General features: G+C 39.7%; 1 protein-coding gene across 2 annotated transcripts in view; it reads right to left on the bottom strand.

Annotated features, from left to right (window-relative positions):
* Window positions 1-3,542: 3,542 nt before the first annotated feature.
* SCGN (secretagogin, EF-hand calcium binding protein) overlaps window positions 3,543-21,233 on the bottom strand; it is a 29,094-nt gene continuing 11,403 nt past the window's right edge. For both annotated transcript variants that reach the window (XM_010980141.3, XM_031435098.2), the window contains exons 5-11: window positions 20,513-20,569; window positions 19,999-20,076; window positions 12,525-12,580; window positions 11,192-11,237; window positions 10,891-10,950; window positions 9,324-9,392; window positions 3,543-4,096 (exon numbers count right to left, since the gene is read on the bottom strand). In XM_010980141.3, the coding sequence (XP_010978443.1) occupies window positions 3,968-4,096; window positions 9,324-9,392; window positions 10,891-10,950; window positions 11,192-11,237; window positions 12,525-12,580; window positions 19,999-20,076; window positions 20,513-20,569 (495 nt within the window). In that variant the 3' untranslated portion in view covers window positions 3,543-3,967. The remainder of the gene's footprint in view (window positions 4,097-9,323; window positions 9,393-10,890; window positions 10,951-11,191; window positions 11,238-12,524; window positions 12,581-19,998; window positions 20,077-20,512; window positions 20,570-21,233) is intronic.

Genomic DNA, 21,233 nt, shown 5'->3' with positions numbered 1-21,233 from the left:
AAAAAAAGATACTCAGTGAAAATACATATCAATAATTTATTTGTTTATGGTATTGCCATTTTGTGAATTGTTTTGATTTGTTTTTGTGGGTCTTTTTGTTCCTTTCTTTTGTTCTCTTCTCTTGTGATTTGATGGCTATTTTAGTGTTGTATTTGGATTCCTTTGTCTTTTTTGTGTGTATATGTATTACAGATTTTTGGTTTGTATTTACCTTGAGGGTTTTGTATAGCAGTCTAGAGAGAGAGAGAGAGAGATAGAGAGTCTGCCATAGATACATGATTGTTTTAATTTGCTGACTTCTTAGTTTTAAATGCTTTAATTTGCTGATCTCTTAATTTCAAATGCATTTTCAGTACCTGCATTTGTACTGTTTTTGATACCATATTTTACATGTGATTGTTTCATGTATCCCTTAACTGCTTATTGTAAATATAGATGATTTTACTATTTTTAACTCACCTAGTAGCTTTGTCTCTGGTTGACTTTCTACCTTTACTGTATGTTTGCCTTTATTGGTGAGCTTTTTCATTTATAATTTTCTTTTTTCTAGTTGTGGCCTTTTCTTGTTCATCTAGAGGAATTCTTTTAACATTTGTTGTAAAGCTTATTTGGTGGTGCTGAATTCTTTTAGCTTTTGTTTATAAAGGTTTTAGTTTCTTCATCAAATCTGGAGGAGAGCCTTGCTGGGTAGAATACTCTTGGTTGTAGGTTTTACCCTTCTATCACTTTAAATATATCATGCCATTCCCTTCTGGCCTGCAGAGTTTCTGCTGAAAAATCAGCTGATAACCTATGGGAGTTCCCTTACATGTTATTTGTTGCTTTTCCCTTGCTGTTTTTAGTATTCTCTCTTTATCTGTAATTTTTGTTATTTTCATTACACTGTGTCTTGTTGTATTCCTCCTTGGGTTAATCTTTTGTGGGACTCTGTATACTTCCTGGACTTGGATGACTATATGGATATTTTAACAAAAGTAATTCTCCCAGACTATGAACATGGGATAGCTTTCCATTTATTTGTGCCTTCTTCAGTTTGTTTCATCAAAGTCTTATAGTTTTCAGTGCACAGATCTTTCACTTCTTTGGTTAAATTTATTCCCAAGTATTTTATTATTTTTGATGCTATTGTAAATGGGATGATTTTCTTGATTTCTTTTTCAGACATTTTGTTGTTTGTATATAAAAATGCTGTGTATTATACCGTTCTGCATGTTGATTTTGTATACTGCAACTTCACTGAATTCATTCATTAGTTCTAACAGTCCTTTGGTGGAGTCTTAGGGTTTTCTGTGTACAAGATTACATCGTCAGCAAACAGAGACAATTATACTTCTTCCTGTTTTGAAATGAATGAACAAACATCTTTGGCATGGAGCACAGCTCTCAGGGGTGCCATCACGCTATTCCCTAACCCATCAAATGTATATAGCAAGGACTCTGATAAGAGACTTCTGCCTTCTGTCTGCCCTCCTTGGGCACTCTGTTCCCTTTGGTTCTCCAGCAGAAGCCTAAGGCCTGTTAGCTTCCTTTGCCATTGCTGTAGTCCAAAATTCATATGTTGAAGCTTAATCTCTAACACATTGGTGTTTGGAGATGGGGCCTTTGGGAGGTAATTAGGTCATAGGGTAGAGTCCTTGTACATGAGATTAGTGTCCTTATAAAAGAGACTACAGAAAGCTTCATTGCTCCTTCCACCATTGGAGAACAAAGGAATAGACCTCTGTCTATGAATCAAGAAGCAGGTTTTCACCAGACATTGAATCTACTAGGGCCTTGATCTTGGACACCCCAGCCTCTAGACCTGTGAGAACTAAGTGTTTGTTGTTTAATCACCCAGTCGATGATATTTTTGTTACAGTAGCCAGAATGCCTGCAACACTATCAATGAACACACTAGCACTTACATTATAAGGATATGAGGTTCAAACTTAATAAGAATCTTTTTGAGTGAACTGACACCTTCACCACCTTCTTTCCATTCAAAGATCTCCACCACCCTTTCTTTGGATGCTAGGAAAGGTCTTTGCCAACCTAAGGTTACAATTGAGCAGGAAGCCTGGAAGCTTCTGATAGAATCTCAGCCATATGTCGTGGTGGAAAGCTTGCTGGTGCTCAGGGCAAGTAGCTGCTCTGATAAATCTGAACAAATTACCCTTAAAAGAATAAAAGTTCCCTTCCCCACCCACCTACACCTCAGTCATCTCCAGACAGACAGGGAGGAGAATTTATAAGAATAGCTAAGAATTCATACAACTATGGCTGGATTAGTAACCTCAAAGTGTTCTCTTCATGTAGCTAAAGGGAGTCATAAGTTAAATGGATATAGGTCAGCTTTGGATCCAGTTTTTATTTTAGGCAGTTTCAGGAAGGGCTCTATTTAGAAACAGAAGATTAATCTTGGAACCTCATACATTGCTCCTGGGAACATACAATGGCACAACCATATGGAAACTACTTTGGCAGATCTTCAAAAAGATAAACACAGAATTACCATGTGAGGCAGCAGTTCCATTCTTAGCTATACATACAAAAGAATTGAAAGCAAGAATTCAGATACTTGTGCACCAATGCTTATTACACCATTATTCACAATAGCCAAAAGGTAGAAACAAGGCAAGTGTCCATCAACAGGTGAATGGATAAACAAAGTGTGGAATAACCATACAAACGAATATTACTTAACAAATTACTTAAGGTATGGAAAGCACCTAGAAGTTCTTGGCACACAGAAAGCGCTTGGTAAATAGTAATTATTGATATTAGTTACCTGTATGTTGGGGTAAGGGACACCTGAGGGAAAAGGAACCAGGTTAGGACAAGTGTATGCCAGGGAGGAGAATCTCTGAATGGTAGAATTTCCTGAGTAAAGTACAGCTCTAACTGAACCATGCTACACTACAGTTTTTGCGAATTACCTATAACATTTCATTAAACTTGAAGTTCCTTCACAGTTTGGTATTAGGTAGGGATGTTATGGAAAATAAAGTGTAAGGAGAATAAAGGAATCGATCTCTCTGCTTCTGCCCCAGGAGAAAGCAGTCCCCTCTCTGGGGGACTGAGTCAGAGTTCCAGGAGTAATGGGAGGAGGGTCTGGTCCGTGTGGAAGCCGTCAGGCTGCAGAGAGGCCCACGATGCTCGCAGGCATGGGAGAAGGCCTCAGTGGTCCCTGATTCACTAGAGGAAACTTTGGAAGGGGACGGGCTGGAGGAGATAATAGATACTTGGGTTACCTGGGAAACATTTTCTCCATATTTATTCTGTATTCCCACCTACCTGGCCAAGTGAGTTCACAAAGAACTTAAAGCAAAATGCAGCCCAGGACAAGTGTTCCAGTCTTCTCCATGCAATGAAATAAACGTGATTATTGGCAAACTCATCTGGGCACATGAGAACTACAGTAGAAGGATTGGTGATGCGATTCCATCAGGATCTCACCCTTTTCTCTCCTTCTCCTCCCACCCCAAGTTAGAGAAGTAGTTTGTCCATCAAACCAGCAGGTAGAACACTAAAGATCACAACACAAAAACAAGTATCAGTGCATCTTTGTGTCCAGCTACAGGTTTATTTCCACTTGAAAATCTATTTGTAGAAGTCACAAAGCTGCCACAGATGCCACACACCATTCAGCAGAAAGCCCACAAAAAAATCTCAGTTGGACGCACTCAGCTGGTGACTGGGGGAAGACAAGCCAAACAGATCCTGGAGGTCAGCTGAGTCTTTGGAGGGCAGGAAAGCCCAGGGTCAAGGGGACACTAACACAGATGCTACGTGGGGGGCTTCCAGTAAAGGCAGGAAAATACCATACCATTAAAAAGAAGGCCCTCAAGTCCCAGGACCCCTGGCCCAAGAATACCACACCATTTGTTAGAAAGTTTGCCTACTGTGTCCCCAATAGTGAAGCATAGATACAGGTTACCAGCAGAAGCTCAGAAACAGGCTAAGAGCAAAAGGCAAAGCAGTCTGGGGATTATGGGTTGAGTTTCAGCCCAAGACACAAAGCCAGCTCAGACTTCTGAATTTTTCCATCCTTGTTCACATCGCAGTGACGCAGAAGAATCTCCCGGAACTTATCAAGGTCCACCCCGCTGATGCTGGGCTGAGGACAACAAAAATAACATGTCAGTAGGCAAGCCATCCTTTAATGCCACTCTCCCTCCCCTCTGTGATTGCTCAGTGTAGGGGACACCCTGCCTTCTGAGAGAGCCTCTTTGGAGACAGACCACGGGGAAGTGATTATCTCCTCATCCACATGTTGCCAAGGATAAGTTTTCTGCCAACAAGTTCACTTCTCAGCATGTCCCTTCAGGCAAAAGAACTTCTATTCCTACGTCACTTCTCTGCAGTTCTAACAGAAAGCCTATCTTTTTTGCAACCATAATAAAGATATTTTGCCTTACAGCAGAGGATCATCACCCAAATTCTGTCTTGTACACTGATGAGAGAAGGCACATATGTTATCTCCCCATGGGAGGTTTCTGTGCCTCTAGTTTTAAAAGGCTTACAGTGAATGAAAGTCTAACTAAAGCATTATGTTCTTGAGCTAAGGACTTCAGATTTATTCCAAGGAATATTTCAGGGACTAAGAAGGAATTGTGATGTGTGTCAGCTAGGAAAATATTCTAAACTCAAAGGCCTGCAAAAGTGAGCATTGTTGGGACTAAGTGATTCTCCATAGGTTATTTTATTTAATCCTCACAATGACTTTGGGAGGTAAATGATTAAGCCTTGTTTACAGATTAGGACACATAGGCTTGGAGAGAGCTGAAACATCTTGCCAAGCTAGAACGTTGCAAGAGCATTTTGGATCCCAAGTCTTCTGTCTTTAATTGGGCGCTCATTTCACCAGCTCACACTGGTCTCATGGAGAAACGGCTAGCCTAATAAAGCTGTACGAATGGTGATGAATCTAAATTTAAAAGTCAGTGTCCAGAGAGAAAGGAAAACCCAACTAACCAGATTTCCAAACCCCTTGATTAGTGGACTAGTCATGAGTGAGCAGTGGAAGCAACTGTCTCCACGGTTTGATTTCAGGAGCTCATGGATGCATTCTCCATCACCCCACCCACCCCAAGATTTCCTCACTTCAAAAGACAGCTCTAGAAAACCTGCAATAGGAAACAGAACCTTTCATTCTTCAACTCTTCAGCCATATTGAGACAGGCTAATTTGCACTGTCCCACAGGGTAAATGGCTGACACCAGATCTACCCCTGATAGTGGGTTTTCACAGAGGGAAGGAGGGAAGAGAACAGCAGGAACTGGGGGGCCAGATTTCAGAGCAAGAAGAATAAATACCAAAGTGGGGTAGGATTCTGGGAGATACCAGGAGGTGAAAGAGTCTGGGGCCAGAAGCTAAACTTGGTCAACTTCACTCTGTCAAAATCCCTGAGTGATTGGACCAAGAAACTAAGATGAAACATATAGTCAGTAGGTTCTCTTTGTTGGAGTGCAAGAGGATAGCTCCCTGGGTGTCAATACCAAGCAAGGTATAGATGTGGCCAAAGGAAAGCAGCAAGCTATACTCTGTAGCTCTGTATGAGAAACTCCTTTGTTGTGCAGTTACAAAGTAGAGAGGTTTGATTTTCAGTATCCCTAACCACTTTTGCTACATCCTTTCTCAAGTGGCACCCTGCCTTGGGATCCTTTTAGCAAATGCCCACTCTTAGCAAAGATTCAGGTGGTAGTCATTTACACATCAGCATAAACTAATTTGCCAGTGTATTTACCTCATTCAAGCTCTTCTAAGCTTTTTTCCTCTAATTTGTTTCCTGAAAGGAATTATTTCCTTTAAATGAGTAGAAATATTTTTGATTGTGTGAATATGTTAGGAAGGCAGTATGAATGTGGGTGTATGTAAAGGAAGTTTCTTTGGACCTTTTATGTTAATGCTCAACAACTCACTAGAAGTCAGGAGAACTATGTGACTGTTCAAAATGCTTGGACTACAGAAGACAAATCATCTGAAACCACCAAGGGCCTCAGATTTATTAACAAGTTGCCAATATAAATGCATGCAGATTCCTGATCTAAGACCTCTACACATGTTAATTCTAATCACATTGTTCTAGTAGAACAACACTATGAGGTATCGACTATCATCTTTAACTTACAGATGAGGGCACTAAAGCACAGAGAGGTCAATTAACCTTCCAGTGTCACATAGCTGATACATGTCAGAACCAAGATACAATGCAGGCAGGCAAGCCCTAGAGCACACCTCTTTATCACTACACTATATCACAGCCTCCCATGTAAAAATGCATTTTTTTCTTATCCATCTCATGAGAAAGTATGAGAGTGGATCTAGCATAAGTAGTTAAAAAATACTTATCTGTCCCCCTTGAATCCTGAAATGTTGACTGTTACTGGGAAATGCTTATTCAGTATAATCTTAACTATATACAAACTGTACATAGAAATGAAGTCAGTTAATAGTAGATCTATTTCAGTGTAGAGATTGTTTGTTTTTCTTCTCTCTACTTTCAAATTTCTCTATGGATGTATAATTTTTATAATTTGAAAAATGAAAAAGAAATGATAAAATGAGTGCTAAGGGCTAGTAGTTCTTGCGAGGGGCACAGATTTGATTCATTTCTTTAGGTTAAGTATTATTCCCTCTTGCCAGCCATCTTATCAACAGCAGAGAAAAACAGATGGTGTATCTAGCAGGGAAAAGAATAAACTTTTGAGAGGCCTGGGGGCAGGAACTCTCATAACCTCCAGCCAGACAGCCTGGTCATATCTGGCATCCCATTTATTTGGCTTCCAACATTACTGTTCACATTTCTGCTTCTCTTTGATGAGTGCTAGGAATCTTGAATGTCTTGCCTTTCCACTTTCTAGTTTAGCTTATAGACTCTTGTGTTCATTTTCTTGCTGTGTTGAGTGAGCTACAGGCTCTTAAAAAATCCTGTGCAGAAATTGCTGTGCTGCTTCAGGGACTTGCTGTCTCTTCACACTGGCAGAGGACAGCCTTGGGTACCATTTTCCAGAGGTTCAAGAAAAGGATGATCTGGTAACCAAATAATCTTGATACAGATTTGACCTATGCATCGTACACAACTGTGCAAGAATTAAAAGACTATTAAAAAAAAGCCTACTTCAGGGTTATTATTGCAAACATCAGTGATCCTGGCCAGGACTGTACACTTAGAAACTGAACCAGCTCCCTGCTGACCCCATGGCATGTGCTGATAGTTGCTTTTAGAGTGAATTCCAGATACTGGTTTGTTGACTTGTCCCATGGCCCTTCCTTCTAAAATGAAAATAAAGAAAAAAGGTGCAGGAGATGGCTCTTGTTTATGAAGGTGAGAAATGTCAAATTCTCAGTGTCAGGGTCTCAATGACCCAGTAATGTTGGAAGCCAAATAAATGGGATGCCAGATATGACCAGGCTGTCTGGCTGGAGCCTGGCCTCTCAAAAGTTTATTCTTTTCCCTGCTAGATATACCATCTGCTTTTCTCTTCTGTTGATATGGTCATACTTGACTACATCTTTCAAATGGTGTGGTGAATGTTTTTTAAGCGACTTGGAAGACTTGGAAAGATCCAATAAAGATATGCGCCTTCAATCATCTGGCTTCAGAGGAGGACATTAATAACTAACTACTGTATACATACTTTTTAGCTCAACAAATCAGCCTTCTAGAAACTGCTTTTATATTACTGGCCATAGTCTGACCCAGTCATTAGAAACCAGCTATCTCAAATTGCCTGGTACCTCTATGGAGAAGTGCCTTTCTATAGCCCAAGAAGCCCACAGAAATAGAGGTAAGGACAAAAGCGGTAGGGATCCTGATTTCCCATCCAGGTGATATGAGTCCATCAAAGAGTAAGGCAAACTTCTGCTTCCAGCTCATGTTTTTGGATGTTCTCAAATTTTTCCCTTCTCTGTAATTTTCTCAAGATAAATCTCTTCTCTACCCTCTTGTTGGTTTAGGTTTTACTTCCATCATCTCCCATTAACCTTTGGAAGTCATTGCCAAACTCAGAGAGAGTTGAAAGACAACTGAAAGTGTCTGTAAGGATCTGAAGCTCTTGGGCTCTATACTGAGGCAGTCAGAGGCCCTGGCTCCCCTCCACTCCATACAGCTCTGAAAAATAGGTTCACCATCCCATTATTCTATGAAAAGCAAATTGAAACTCTAGTTGAGCAAGGCTTTCTGCTGTACAACTTTAATGTCCGATAGATAATTGCTCATTTGCTATTACAGAAGTCATTCTGATGTTAGATAATGAGCCAAATGGAATTTCCTTGTAGCAATCAGTGTAGATGGCAATACCACACCAACACCCAGGAACAATTCTGATGATGCAAATGCGGGAGAAATCTCCAACAGGAGTAACACGTGAAGGAGACAAGAGGCAAGGGGCCAGTGGGATGGGACTAATAAGAATTATAAGTCATCCTAATTAGACATCAGGAAAAATCTTGTCCATACCTGCTTAATTGCAGAGACTTATGCAAAAATCAGTATCTGGGCATCTTTCTGCCACAAAACTCCAGTTTTAATCAGAGTTTCAAAAAGATCTGAGACTCCAGAAACAGTTAATAATTGTTGCTTCTCTAATTTGTCACCATCTGAGCCAATCAGGACACAATCATTGTGTCTTATACAAAAACCTCAAAAAAAAATCCTTAAGGATATGAAACTACTAAAATCAATGTCTACACAGTTCCATAGAAAAACACCCATATGGGTGTTGGAAAGTATCTGTTTAACTGGATTGTGCAGCCAGTCAATACAGTTCATCAGGATCTCAAAGGAGATTGCTTTTTCAAACATTGTTTACCCTACATGAAACAGGTCTGTAATGTTGATATAATCAAAATTGCATCAGTTCCAGCCACTGCAATGCCTTGATAGATGAAATAAAAAACACCTGTTTTAGACTAGGTGTTAGAGCAGTCCCTTGGTTTAAAAAAATAGAATCCCAAGTATGGGATTTATTAAATGAAATTGAAAGTTTTACTTATTTTAATAACTGAGTCCACAGGAGAAGGATTTATCTGAAATTGAAAAATAAAGCAGTAAGATAAACAATGGCACTGTGCTCCTTTGGTAAAATAGATGATTTAGATGATGGTAACAAGACACTCCTATGGGGGCTTCACTTAACTGAAACTACGAATGATCTTAGGAGAGAAGGGAGATTTGTTGGGCTTCACAGAAGCTCAAAGTTTGTTAAACAGACTACATCCATAGATTTTCTCTCTAGCACTAATCTTTGGCCCTATTGATTCTTCAAAATAAACAATGGAATCAATCAAAACAGCAACCCCAATCCATAATAGGAGTAATCTACACAGCCTCATGACATCACCTGGACAAGCTCCATCATGTCTTTGACAAACCCATCCACTTCTGGGCCTTCCAGGGCTCCAGTTTTACTCTGAAAGATAAAAGATCCAACCAACCAGGTATCATTTCCTTACTTAGGAAAGCTTAAAGAATAAATTACACACGTAGACCAAATCAATATTCTTTTGTGACTGCAAGCAAGTTTAGAAATGGTATGTTTCAATGTATGTTCTCTCTGCAGGATGTGAATGCTCCATATAAATTAAAAGAATTCATTGTAATAACTCCCCTTATGTAACCAAATGGGCACCAGTAGTTTTGAGTTCCTTGGCTCGTACAAGTAGTATTAATATAATATGTACCGACTTCATTTGCTTCCTAAATACCAGGACTCAGTTCAGACTAGTGCTAACTGCACATCATATTGATCCTTTGAAGGATAGGTTGAAATTTTAAAATTTTGCTTTATGATTTAACAATGATTTAATTATCAAGATAGACATTTTAAATCAAGAGAGATTAGATCAGACACATTAGCATTGTTATATGGTTCATACTTAAAATCTTTATTGTTCTACCTATTTTATAAGAATGCCTATAAAATACAATACGTACTAAAATATTTCAGTTTCTTCTCTAAGGTGCCAGTTATGATAAGTCATCCATTCTCTTCAAGGTATTTTTTGCTCCTGAACCTTTAACATATCACTTTGAAAATCCATTCCCTTAGTGTTTTTACCAGACAGTAGTACTTGCTACATGCCAGGAACTCTTCTAAGAACTTTAAAAACATGAATTCATTTCATTCTCATATAACAACCCCATGAGGTAGGTGTTGTCTTTGTCCTCATCACCCTAATTTTACAGATAAAGAAAATGAGGCACAGGGAGGTTAAGGAACTTGCCCAAGACCATGTGGCTAATAAACGATGATTCAAACCCAGGTAGTTAGTCACCGAGTCTATACACTTTGCTCCACTGCCTCTTTCAGGTGATGCTCTTTTCTGCTTAGAGTATGACACGCAGATATCCAGTCTGACTAGTTTCAGGATGTCTTATGACCTTTCCCAACTTTCTTCTTCTTTTTCTTCCTCCTTGCATCATCCTACCTTGTCCTCAAGAAACTCAATCTCTTCACCATACTTTGTTCTTTAGAATTATTATTTTCTCCTCTTTAAAGAAGGACCAAATAGTAGCCGTATGAGAGAGTTAGATTTTATGCCAAATATGTCTGACTTTGCCCATATTTCTTTAGGTTGGGTGCGTTTTTTTATTTGATTGTTTGCTTTTGTTTTTGAGCATGCTATTACAGATAGAGACTAGAAAGGAGAAAGTTTTGGTTTGGATCCAAGGAAGAAAAAAAGAATTGTGATTTTATTCTCTTCTGAACCATAAATATTTGTTTGTTCACTTTCACTTAGTTCTTAGAAGTTTCATAGAGAAGCTGAGGGTACCTTGATATAGTAACATGTGTGATTGCTATTCGTTGTATTGGTTTAGGGTCTGTGCTTAGGATGACCCCACACAGGGGCAAAACAAGCTTCCTACTTAAAGATGGCCAGCACAATATGCTGAAAAGGCATACTTACAACATCATAGTGAGTAAAGATTTTTTCAAAGTCTCTCTTTCTTTCTTCAGTAGAACAAGCCTGTGTATGGAGAAAACTGTCAATCAGCAGTGTGAAACTTGAGTTGTACGATTCTTCTAGAGTCTTAGACAACTTGTATAAAGTTTGAGTCAATAACCTTAATCCCTTGATTCCAACACTGAGCCTTGTCAGTCCCTAGATAAAGTCAAGACAAATAGATGCCTTCCCTTCTTCCTTCCCTCTCAAATCTATAGAGAAACATGAATGATAGAAACCCATCTAGAGAAATGTCACTACTTACATCCATTTTAAATTGGAGAAGGAAGTTTTCCTGAAGAGCCAGAATCCTAAATGGAAAAAACAAACAAACCAAAAAACGTAATCCACATGATCTGTCAGCACTCAATTGCAAGTAAATTTATAACTCTGGTGTGAGGCAGTTTCCAAGTTTTTCTGCAGAATAGGATGGGTGCTTGAAAGCTAGAAATTTATACATTATAAAAAGAAGGAAGGGAATGTTTTATAGGGATTAGTAGTCACCATAGAGTTTTAAAAATCCATCTTGGTGAAAAGTGGCAGAGTAAGTAAGGGCTTATGAAAATTCTCTCCTCCATAAAAGTAACAAGAAAACTGGCACACACAAAAAAATTGTCATTGTAACTTTTTTTCCGAACCTTGGAAATTAACCAAAGGCTTGCAGAAATCTAGGGGTTTTTATTTTAGAAAAACAAGTAAATCTTTATAAGAATAGTGAACTTTGTGGCATTTTAACTTGCTTCATCCCTCCACCCTCCTTAGTTCCACGGTGTCCTTGAAAACCAAGAGCCTCAGTCCCAGGGAAAATCAGCAGCCTATCAGCTACTGTAGTGGGCAGGACAGGGCTCAAGTTCCTTCAAAGCCTAATTCCCAGAGAACCACTATTATTTGACCCCTTTGATGGCTCCATAGAAGACCCCACTTGCAAGAATGTCTTTATTTGACCTGATTTTGAACCTACCCAGTGGAAAAACAGTTAGTGGCAATTGTTAGGATCACAGTTGACCAAGGTAGTAGATAAGAATTTGGATAAGCAACAGGCTATCTAAAAAGCTTAAAAGGAAAAGCTGGGATGTGAGGTATCCATAGGGGCTTTTAAAAACCTCCAAGATTATTTCTGGGAATCTAGACAATCACACACATGCACAGGACTACATCCATGCCCAGGGATGTGTACATGCATAGGAAAGACCTGAGGAGACCCTAGGTTCTCATCTCTGGCTTATCTTCATAATCTGTGCAAGCAGAAGTGAAGGCTAAGGCAGAGTTGCAAACTGCCTGGTTGAATGTTGAAGATGGGCCCAATACATACTCATGTCATGGGATCCTTATGTAGGACTGTGAATATCTGGCCTTTTTGAGGGCATGGCTGCCCCATAACCCAGTTATAAAATATTTTGAAAATTTTGTGCATTGTGCTTTTCTGGGAGAAGTGCTTTTATGATTTTCACAAAGGGAGCTGTTACCCCAAAAGACTCACTTACTCTTTAAGACATCAGGTGAGACTTGGTCTCTATCTTTCAAAAAGAAACGTGTGCTGTCATTAAACCCCTAGAAATGTGTTTCTGAATCTGTGACACCATTACCATGCTACTCACCTTGCCAAATCATTAAGATCCAACCGGCCATCTTTATTTTTGTCAAAGATCTTCATCTGGAATGCAGAAGGGAAGGGATTGTAAGAAATTCTTGGAACAGGAATTAATTTTGGAAGTTATTAAAGTGCTTTTCTTCTTTGCTTTTCTGATTATATATTTGTCTAAATTGGCTGAAACTGACTCATAGAGTAATCCCTATAGAGTATAGAAGAAATATTTCCCATGAAGGCAAAAGTAGTTGAGGAGGATATTGATATGTTGGAAAGTCTGCTCTCTGTAGGCTTCAGAAGATTGTACAGAGGAAAGAAGAGAGAGGCAAAGATAGCAGAGTAGACAGAAAGGTGACTTAACTCTGCTGGAAAGGGGATCTGGAGGGAGCACTGGCTAAGGCAGGACAATACCAGAGAGAGTTGCTTAGCTTTCCCAAGACCATTCTGAGTTCCCGAAGGTTTGGATGCTGAGTCAAGGACCAGTGGACCTTCCGTGGGGCCAGCTGAGTATCAGATGATGCTTGAACAGAGGATGGGGTGGATCACTGAGTCAGCTGGAAGGAGGATGTGGCAGAGAATTAGTGGTTTGCATCCAGCAAGAGTTAAAGGATGACTTCAACCACGAATGTCAGCAAGGTAGCAGCAACTCTGGTCAAAAGGCATCATCCTGGAAACCAGAGCATTGTGCCCAGGGACCTCGGCTCCTCCCCTTCACCATGAGGTCCTTCCCTATATGCCACTTTTCTCTCCTTACCCACCTTGATGACATTTTTGCAGAAGGGTGTGGGTTGGATATAGATGACTGAGAAATCTAGAAGGCTGAGCTTTTCCTTTTGTAGAGAGACTTAGCCCTATTCAAAGAGGCTGTTTAAATTTACTAGATCAGACTAAGCTTTAAACAAGATATGATTAAAAGTTAAAATTGGGAAGACCAGATTGGTTTAGGAAACATGGAGGAGACACATTTCTATCCGTATCTAAGCAGTAGTAGGAGTGAATTTTGTGACTTCACAATACTTTGGTGCTGCAGAATATCTCTAAATATATCTATATGAGGAGGCTGTACAGGGAAAAAGAGTCAGTGAAATAATCTAAGGATATATCCAACAGATTTTTTGCATTAAAAACATCAGTCCTTCTTCCTTACTTACTGTATATATCAAGTTTATTTTTAATATTTGGAATGAATTTTAAAGCTCATTCTCTCCTAACCTTGGCATCACAAATATGTATTATGGAATTTATTAAAACAGGTTATATTTTTATACATTTGAACATACTACACATCCAGTCATGCCCTTTAAACATAAACTATATCCAGTAGAAGTCTGAGAGCGAACCATTTTGCTAGAGCGTGAACCATGAGTTATTTTCTTTGACTCCATCATTATAAAAGGTTCATCCTTAAAAAGAATGAAGAAAGAAAGGGAAGGAAGCAGCTAGGGAGTCAGGTGCTTCAATCCAGGCATGAAGGATAAGAGCTGAGACCAGGGTAGAAGGTGGAGGTATTCTCTTTGTCTGCCATATTCTCAGATTTTAATTTGTTGTTTTATAGTAGTTCAAACTCCATGCTCTAATTAGGTACAAGAGCTTAATATTTCCCACGTGTATTAGCTTACATTTTAAAAAGTTCAATATTACCTAGTAATATTCTATTCAGACAGCTAATCTTTCCCCCTGCCAGGTGTTGGCAGCACCTCTTAATTAGATGTCATAATTGGATTTGTTAATCTACAGTTTCCTTCCTTGTACAGAACATTAATTAGGAAAACTCCTAATTAAGATAAGACAAGGTCTGCCGACCTCAACTTTTCTCTTCTGATTGGATGTTCTGCCTTGACTTGTACCTTGTTTATGCTTCAGACAGCTTCAAGTGTGCCAATCCTTATTTGGGTCAATTTGAATTCATTTAGTAGGTTACATCTCTTAAGTAAAGCGTTTGATGCTAAACCTCGGAACCAAATCTTTAATGCAGTGTTGTTATGACTATGTCCATTGCTCAATAAAAAGCCGCTAAAGCAGCAGTAAGGTGATTTCACATTTGTCCTATCACTTAGAGCTCAGATCCTAGAAGTCTTTTTTTGGAATTTGAGTTTCTAAAAGTTAGTATACCCAAAATCTCTAGAGAAATGTAAGAATTCCTTTTAAAAATAAAACTGTAGTCCAGTTCCTAAATCTGTTCATTGGAAAAGCATAATTTACCTCTACAATTTAAAAAAGAGAAGTGAAACAGATTGGCCAAAATCTCATTAAATTCATCTAGTCTTCAGGGAAAACTTAGATTCTTGAGTGGAAACTCTTTCACCAGATAACCTCAACATTTACCTATCACCTCAGTGCATAAAATACCAGTGATGGACCACTTGGAGTTTGATTGATCATGGACATATCTTCATGGGACAATTTGGAACAAAAATGAATGTTTAAATGCAGCACACATGAGCAGAAGAGCCATAAGGTTTTAGCAATGAAACAGACACATGTAACAAGAATAACAGGACAGTCTTGGTCAATGGACATTTCTCAATCTTGATACTCAAAAGTTGGGTAAGACCGCTTAGATTCTCTAGAACTAATTCACAGGACTCTTAAGCATCTGGATATAAGCTCAAAGCCATCAAAATTGCATATTGCCAGACTTTCTTCAGCTCTGGGCATTCCGTTGTCAGAGCTGCCAGCCTGAGGCTTCTTAAATTTAAACCTGAAAGCTGTGAAGAGAGGGGCTTGGACAACTAGGGCTGCTGGGCACATGCGTGATGTGCATAATTTCTTTTCAGCCAAGTACCAACTTTCTGAACCCTCTACACGTCTACTTCCTGCCTGTCCCTACCCCTTAGGATGAGCTGTTTGACTCAGGTGACCCCCAAGGCTTCATGCAGCCACAACTCACTCTCCTTCCCACTCTCCCTTCCCCAACTTAATCAGTCCGTGTTCCTCTCGTCTCCAGAACAATTCTGTGGTACCTTTTCTCATTTCCCATTGTCTTTCATAATTTGTTTCCTATTTGGTGTTTAATAAGATGTCAGTTCTGAAGATTATTTAAGGACTTCATGAGGAGAAAAATCAATTTTGGGGGTAGTAAATTCTGTTGTGGCTGTCAGAGCTCCTATATTATCTTATCTTTAAAAATATTAAAAGAATCCTAATCTCCTAACATGGCTTTGTCCTTGCCTTGCTCTTCCCTTTCTTCACAGGGATTTATATCTCTTCTTCATCTCTCAGTAGAACTTTATTCTCCATCCTTTGAGGATAAAGGATAATCGTCAGTTTTTTCATTTGTGCAATGGGAGTTTAAAAATGCTTATTTCAGAAGGTTTGTGTAGAATCAATTATTATGATTTAAATATTTAATACTAGAACGAACACTGGCTGTGTTTCAGTGAAAATAAAGTACCGCATGTACTCAGTTAAGAAGACATCTTGAAAAAATTTAACTTTAATTTTGTCCACCTTTTTTTGTCTTGCCTTTGCTGAAGCTCTAAAATTGCTGGTTTGTTGTAGTCCATCTTTTTTTTTTTTAATCAGGAAAACATCAAAAAAATATATTAATTGGTTCTCAAGGTGAAATTGCTGTATTTAAGGACTGAAGGGACAACTGAACTTAACTCCTACTTTTTGGTTGATACTCTGTGGCACTGATAGGCATAGTGGGGATGAAGAGAAGGGACCAGAGTGAATTTTTGCTCCTTTTCCCTCCTTTTTCAAATTTTCTCCCAATTGGAAGACTCCATAAAGTCAGAGACCACATCTTCCTTGGTAGGTTCTCCCTAAATATTTGTTGAATGAATGAACTCACATCTTTATATGAACCAATTTACCAGCACACATTCCAACCTGGGAGAAGAGCATTAAGAGAGTGGGTGTTTTGGTGAGGGAGGGAGTATTCTGGGTCACTTTGAGACCCCACCCCTCAGCCCAGAAAAACCACCTTAGATTCAGCTTAAGAAAAGGAGCACAATGCCGTGATTTCCGAATCCACAGGGACCTGTCCTAGGCTGGACCTGCTCTGATTGTCCTTTCTGGATTTGCTCTGCTCTGTCTCCTCAGCTGCCTTGTCTCTTGCCTTCACTTCTGGCCTGTTGTGTTTTTTTTCCAGCTCCTCCCACCTCTCATCATCAGCTTGGGGCTCCTGTCTCCCTGTCTATTTCTGCCCCCTGGGCTCAGCACGGCTCATACCCACTGCCTGATTGGAATCCCTTTGGAGGACCCTCTCTGTGGTGAAGGACCCCAGTGAGAGCCATAAAGGATGGGTCTCAGCACAGAATTCTAGGTACCCTTTCTGGCTCTTCCCTGGAGGGTCTGGTTTAAAAAATGAAAAGAAAAAAAAGGAGCATTTCAGAACATGAAGCATTGCTTAAGGAAAGTTGGGTCTGTGCCAAATGCTGCAGTGTGCAAAGTGCAATGTGAGGCACCCCAAGAGGCATCAAGGGCCATAGTGGGGGTGGTGGGTCCCAAGAAACAGAAACAAGGGAGGTAGGAGGGTTTCAAAGACAAACTTCCCATTATCAGGGTTTATTCTTAGCTAGCTGTTAGGTAATAACTGAATATTCAGTTCAGAGAATTTGCGTTAAATAGCCAGCTGTGTGCCAGGCTCTGTGTGAGCACTGGGAACACAGAGCTAAGGTGCTGCTTTGCGCTTGAGGAGTCACAGGCTGGTGGAGCACAAGATCCATAAACAGATAGTGTCAGTGTCATCCTTGACTCCCAGCTGATTCATCAGGAAGTCCTACTGATTCCATCTTCAAAATATATAGTTTCTCATCTCTTTCGCTACCCTACCATGGTCCAAGCTGCCATCCGCTCTCACCTACGTGGAGCAATGTCTTTTCAACACAGCAGCCAGACCATGGCATCTTCTGCTTCAGACCCTCTGGTAGCTCTCCATCTCACTCCCGACTAAAACCCCAAGTTCTCACAATGGCCCCAGAAGCCTGACATGGTCTGGCCTCTGTCTCATCCTTGCTTACTCTTCTCCAGCCACACTGGTCTCTCCCTGTTCTCAAAAATCCCAGGCACACCCTTGACCCAGGGACTCTGCTTGCTATACCTTTGGTTCTCCCTCAAGTTGCATCTTCTTGAAGGGCCTCCAGCTGATCACCATATTGATAATCACACCTTCTCGCCAGCCTCGCATCCTAGCTGCCCTTCTGGCACTGCCTGTTCTGCTTTATTTTTTCCATAACACTCATTACCCTCTATTATGCAATATAATTTATTATATTTATTGTTATTGTCAGTCTCTCCTTTGTTTTGCCCACTGCTGAATCTTTGGTGACTAGAATAGTGCTGGAGGCATAGCAGGTATTTAATGAATATTTGTGCAATGAATTAAATGGATGACTATGATGTTGACAGTGAAATACACAAGATACTGTAGGGGCACAGAGGAGAGGCACTTGGATCCACCGAGGAAGAAGGTTATAAAAGATTTCCTGGGGCAAGATGATGTCTAACTAAATCTTGAAGGATGAGCAAGAAATAGGTGAAGAAAAATAAGGAAAAAATAGCTGAGCTATGTTAAGAAGTCAGAAGGTAGTGGCTTAGTATTATAGTTGGAGGTGGAGGGAAGACCCTCAGAGTCAAAAGTATTCAAAGAAATACTGGAAACAAACTGGAGATTCTAAATGCAAGCATTTCACTGTGTAGAGCATGTTTTATAAATTAATAAAATCAAGATAACAACAGCCAGTGCTAGTGTTGTGTTAAATCACAAATGCTCAACTGGAAAAATAATCTCCTTGTTATTCTCTCCCTGAGGCAGTTTCAATCTAATTTCCTTTCTCAGAGTATTCATTCTATTAGAGGGTTTTACTAGAATTTAGGTCAGAAGTAAGCTAGAGCTCTCCCTGTAGCTGGGAAACTGCCTCTTGCTTCTGGGGGATTTCCCACTTCACTCTTTAGTGCTAAGCACATATTTTTTACTCAGAATTTCAAATAGCATTTTGCATGCTATTAAAACAGATCATCATAGTAAGAAGCCACATTATTTCCTTGATTGAGATTTCAGCCTAAAGTTTGATTCTGTCCTTGGGCATCGGCTTTGCTTCTGTCCAGGCCATTTACAAGTTATCATGGTCAAGAGCATATTCTTCCTTCCCAGGGCAGACGCCCTTGCTGGGGGCAGCATTCAGAGTAGTCAGAGGGCAGAGTGGGAGCCAGGAAGTTCCAGGGTTGACCACCAGGAGGGCTCAACTTCCGGTTAAACTGGTACCTTTGGGAAGGCAACTTAATGTTTCCCAGTTATAATCGGATTTTTAAAATGAGTTTAGGAAATCAACTTGGTGGTGACCTACCCTTTCTAAGCCTCCACGATCAGATATACAAAATAGCATAAGCAATGCCAACACTGTAGAGACGTTGTTAGAAATAATACTAATTAGTATTTGAAAATATCAGTTAAAGGACTAAATAGATAACCTCAGAGTACACATTTTAATGGGAACGCACAAACTCTTCTCAGTAATATATATCCCCAACTGTTCACCGGAAAGTTCAGTAAGGTGAGTCTGCTCAAGAACTCTTTATATAATAAGTAACAATTCCTAAAGTAATTAAGCCTTTACCAGCAATTTCCTTGCTTATTAGTTAAGAAACCTAGAGCCCGATTGGAATGAAGTACATCTGAGAATGGGAAGGGACTCGGGGGAGACAAAAGGGAGAGAAGCCGGATCCAATTCAATATGAATTGTTGATTAGCCCTGGGAGAAATGCATCAAACGACTATGAGGATGAGTTCACCAAAGGCAACTTCTACTTCACAATTTTCCAGGGAGCTTTGACACTGAAATAGCATCAGGGTCGTTTAGGACGTGGATTGCATGAGGGGCATGTTAAATAATGACAAGGACCACAACCACCACTACAGTGGGAGCTAACATGTACTGATCACTCACTATTTCCTAGATGCTCTGCAAGTGCTCCATAGGCATCAGTTCACTTGCTGTCACAGTAATTAGGTACTGTTAGTCCCCATTTTACAGATACAGTAAATAAAGTTGAGAGGCTGGACAGTTTCCCAAGGTCATAACTAAGAAATGGCAGAGGTGGGACACACATTTCCCATCTGACTCTCACTTGCTTTAAATCAACATGCTAAATGAGTAGAACCACCCACTGTGGTGAGAGATGGCTCCTGTATGTTTGTTCCTGATTTTCTGTGTCCACACTTCCTTGTTTCTATGTGACTTGGATTAGCATTAAGGTTATTGGCTTGGTGCTTAGTAACCCAACTGTGACTGGACTTTCCAGTTCTCCCCAAGGACAGGGAAACAGCTTTCTCTCTCAAGTACATGCACTCTCATCCCAAGAGACAGGTTAAAGCAGCTCATCTTGAGCCAGTGTTTGCCAGAGGTGAAGGTTTGCTCATGCACTTACCTGGTTTGCAGACACTTATGAGGCACTTACTCTGTGCCCGACACTGTTTCTGGGCCCTGGAGGCAGTGGGTGAGCTGTCGTCATGGATAGTGCGTTGCTCAGTTACTTACCATGGTGCCAGTGTATTCTTCCAGTTTAGCCTCAGGTATGGCCTTTTCATGATGGAGGAAGAGGTCTCGGAGGAAGTTCTGTGACATCAAGAGACGAGCCATATATTATCTAGTGAGCAAGTAAACCTGAAAATCTTGTGAGACCTTAATTTAAGGATTGTGTTTCATTTGTTTTAAGAAGGAAATAGAATCCTTTTGGAAATAGAAATAGAAAGCAATAAATACAAGAATGGAGGGCTGTCACTGTTGAAAGGGAGCACTGTTTAAATGGAACCCAGAGAATAGCTTTAGGCATGAAAAAGTGTCATAAATCCTTGATTATGTCTCTTTCCCAGAGAGAGCAATGTCACATGCAGTTTGTAAATCTTCTATCCATGAATAAGTTCCTTTTTTTAAAAGTAACAAATTCATAGCTAGGTTTCTTGGAAACAAAGAAACCAAACTCATGATACACATGTCCCCAATGATGAACAAACCCACACTTCACCCAGAGACAGTTCCCAGTAACACTTACACGAAGCTCGGCAGCTGATATAAAGCCACTGCTGTCGGCATCATATTTGCGCCAAATCTGAAATACACAAAAAAATCATTCATCCATTTAGCCTCATCATTTCTGTGTGTTTCCTTTCCATCATATTTCTGTTATATGTGTGACAAAACTGAGAAGGTCATGTTGTCTATACACTTGGGTATTCTGTTTATTATTTTCATTAAAAATTTTCTGTGAGCATTTTTAAACAATTAAAATTATCTCTAAAATATTATTTAAAATTTGAATACAATGTGATTCTACACAATTGGAAAATACAGAAGTACAAAGAACATGAAAATCATGTGAAATCTTACCCCTTAAAAACAACCAATATTTATCTTGTGTGTATTTACCTGTTGTCTTATTTATATAGATGCTAGGGTGGATAATATTTTAAACAAAGTTAAGATCATAATGCATATACAATTTTGTTTCTTACCACTGTAATGAATTTCCTCCATGTCATTAGATAGTCTTTGAAAACTTCATCTTTAGTGATGCATAAAATTCCACAGTGGGGTTTTTCCTCATGAATCTCCAGTGCCTAGGACTATTTCTGGCATACTGCCGGTGCTTGTAAGTATTTGTGGCATGAATGAATCATATGAATATATCATAATTTACCTACTTTTTCCTTCATTGTTAGACATTTGTTATTTTCAGTTTTAACTGTAAGTAGCACTGCAACATTTAATGAACA

This window comes from Camelus dromedarius, chromosome 19, assembly GCF_036321535.1.
Source record: "Camelus dromedarius isolate mCamDro1 chromosome 19, mCamDro1.pat, whole genome shotgun sequence".
Classification (NCBI taxonomy): domain Eukaryota; kingdom Metazoa; phylum Chordata; class Mammalia; order Artiodactyla; family Camelidae; genus Camelus; species Camelus dromedarius.
Note: the sequence above shows the minus strand (reverse complement) of the source record. Positions and strands in the feature narration are given on the sequence as shown.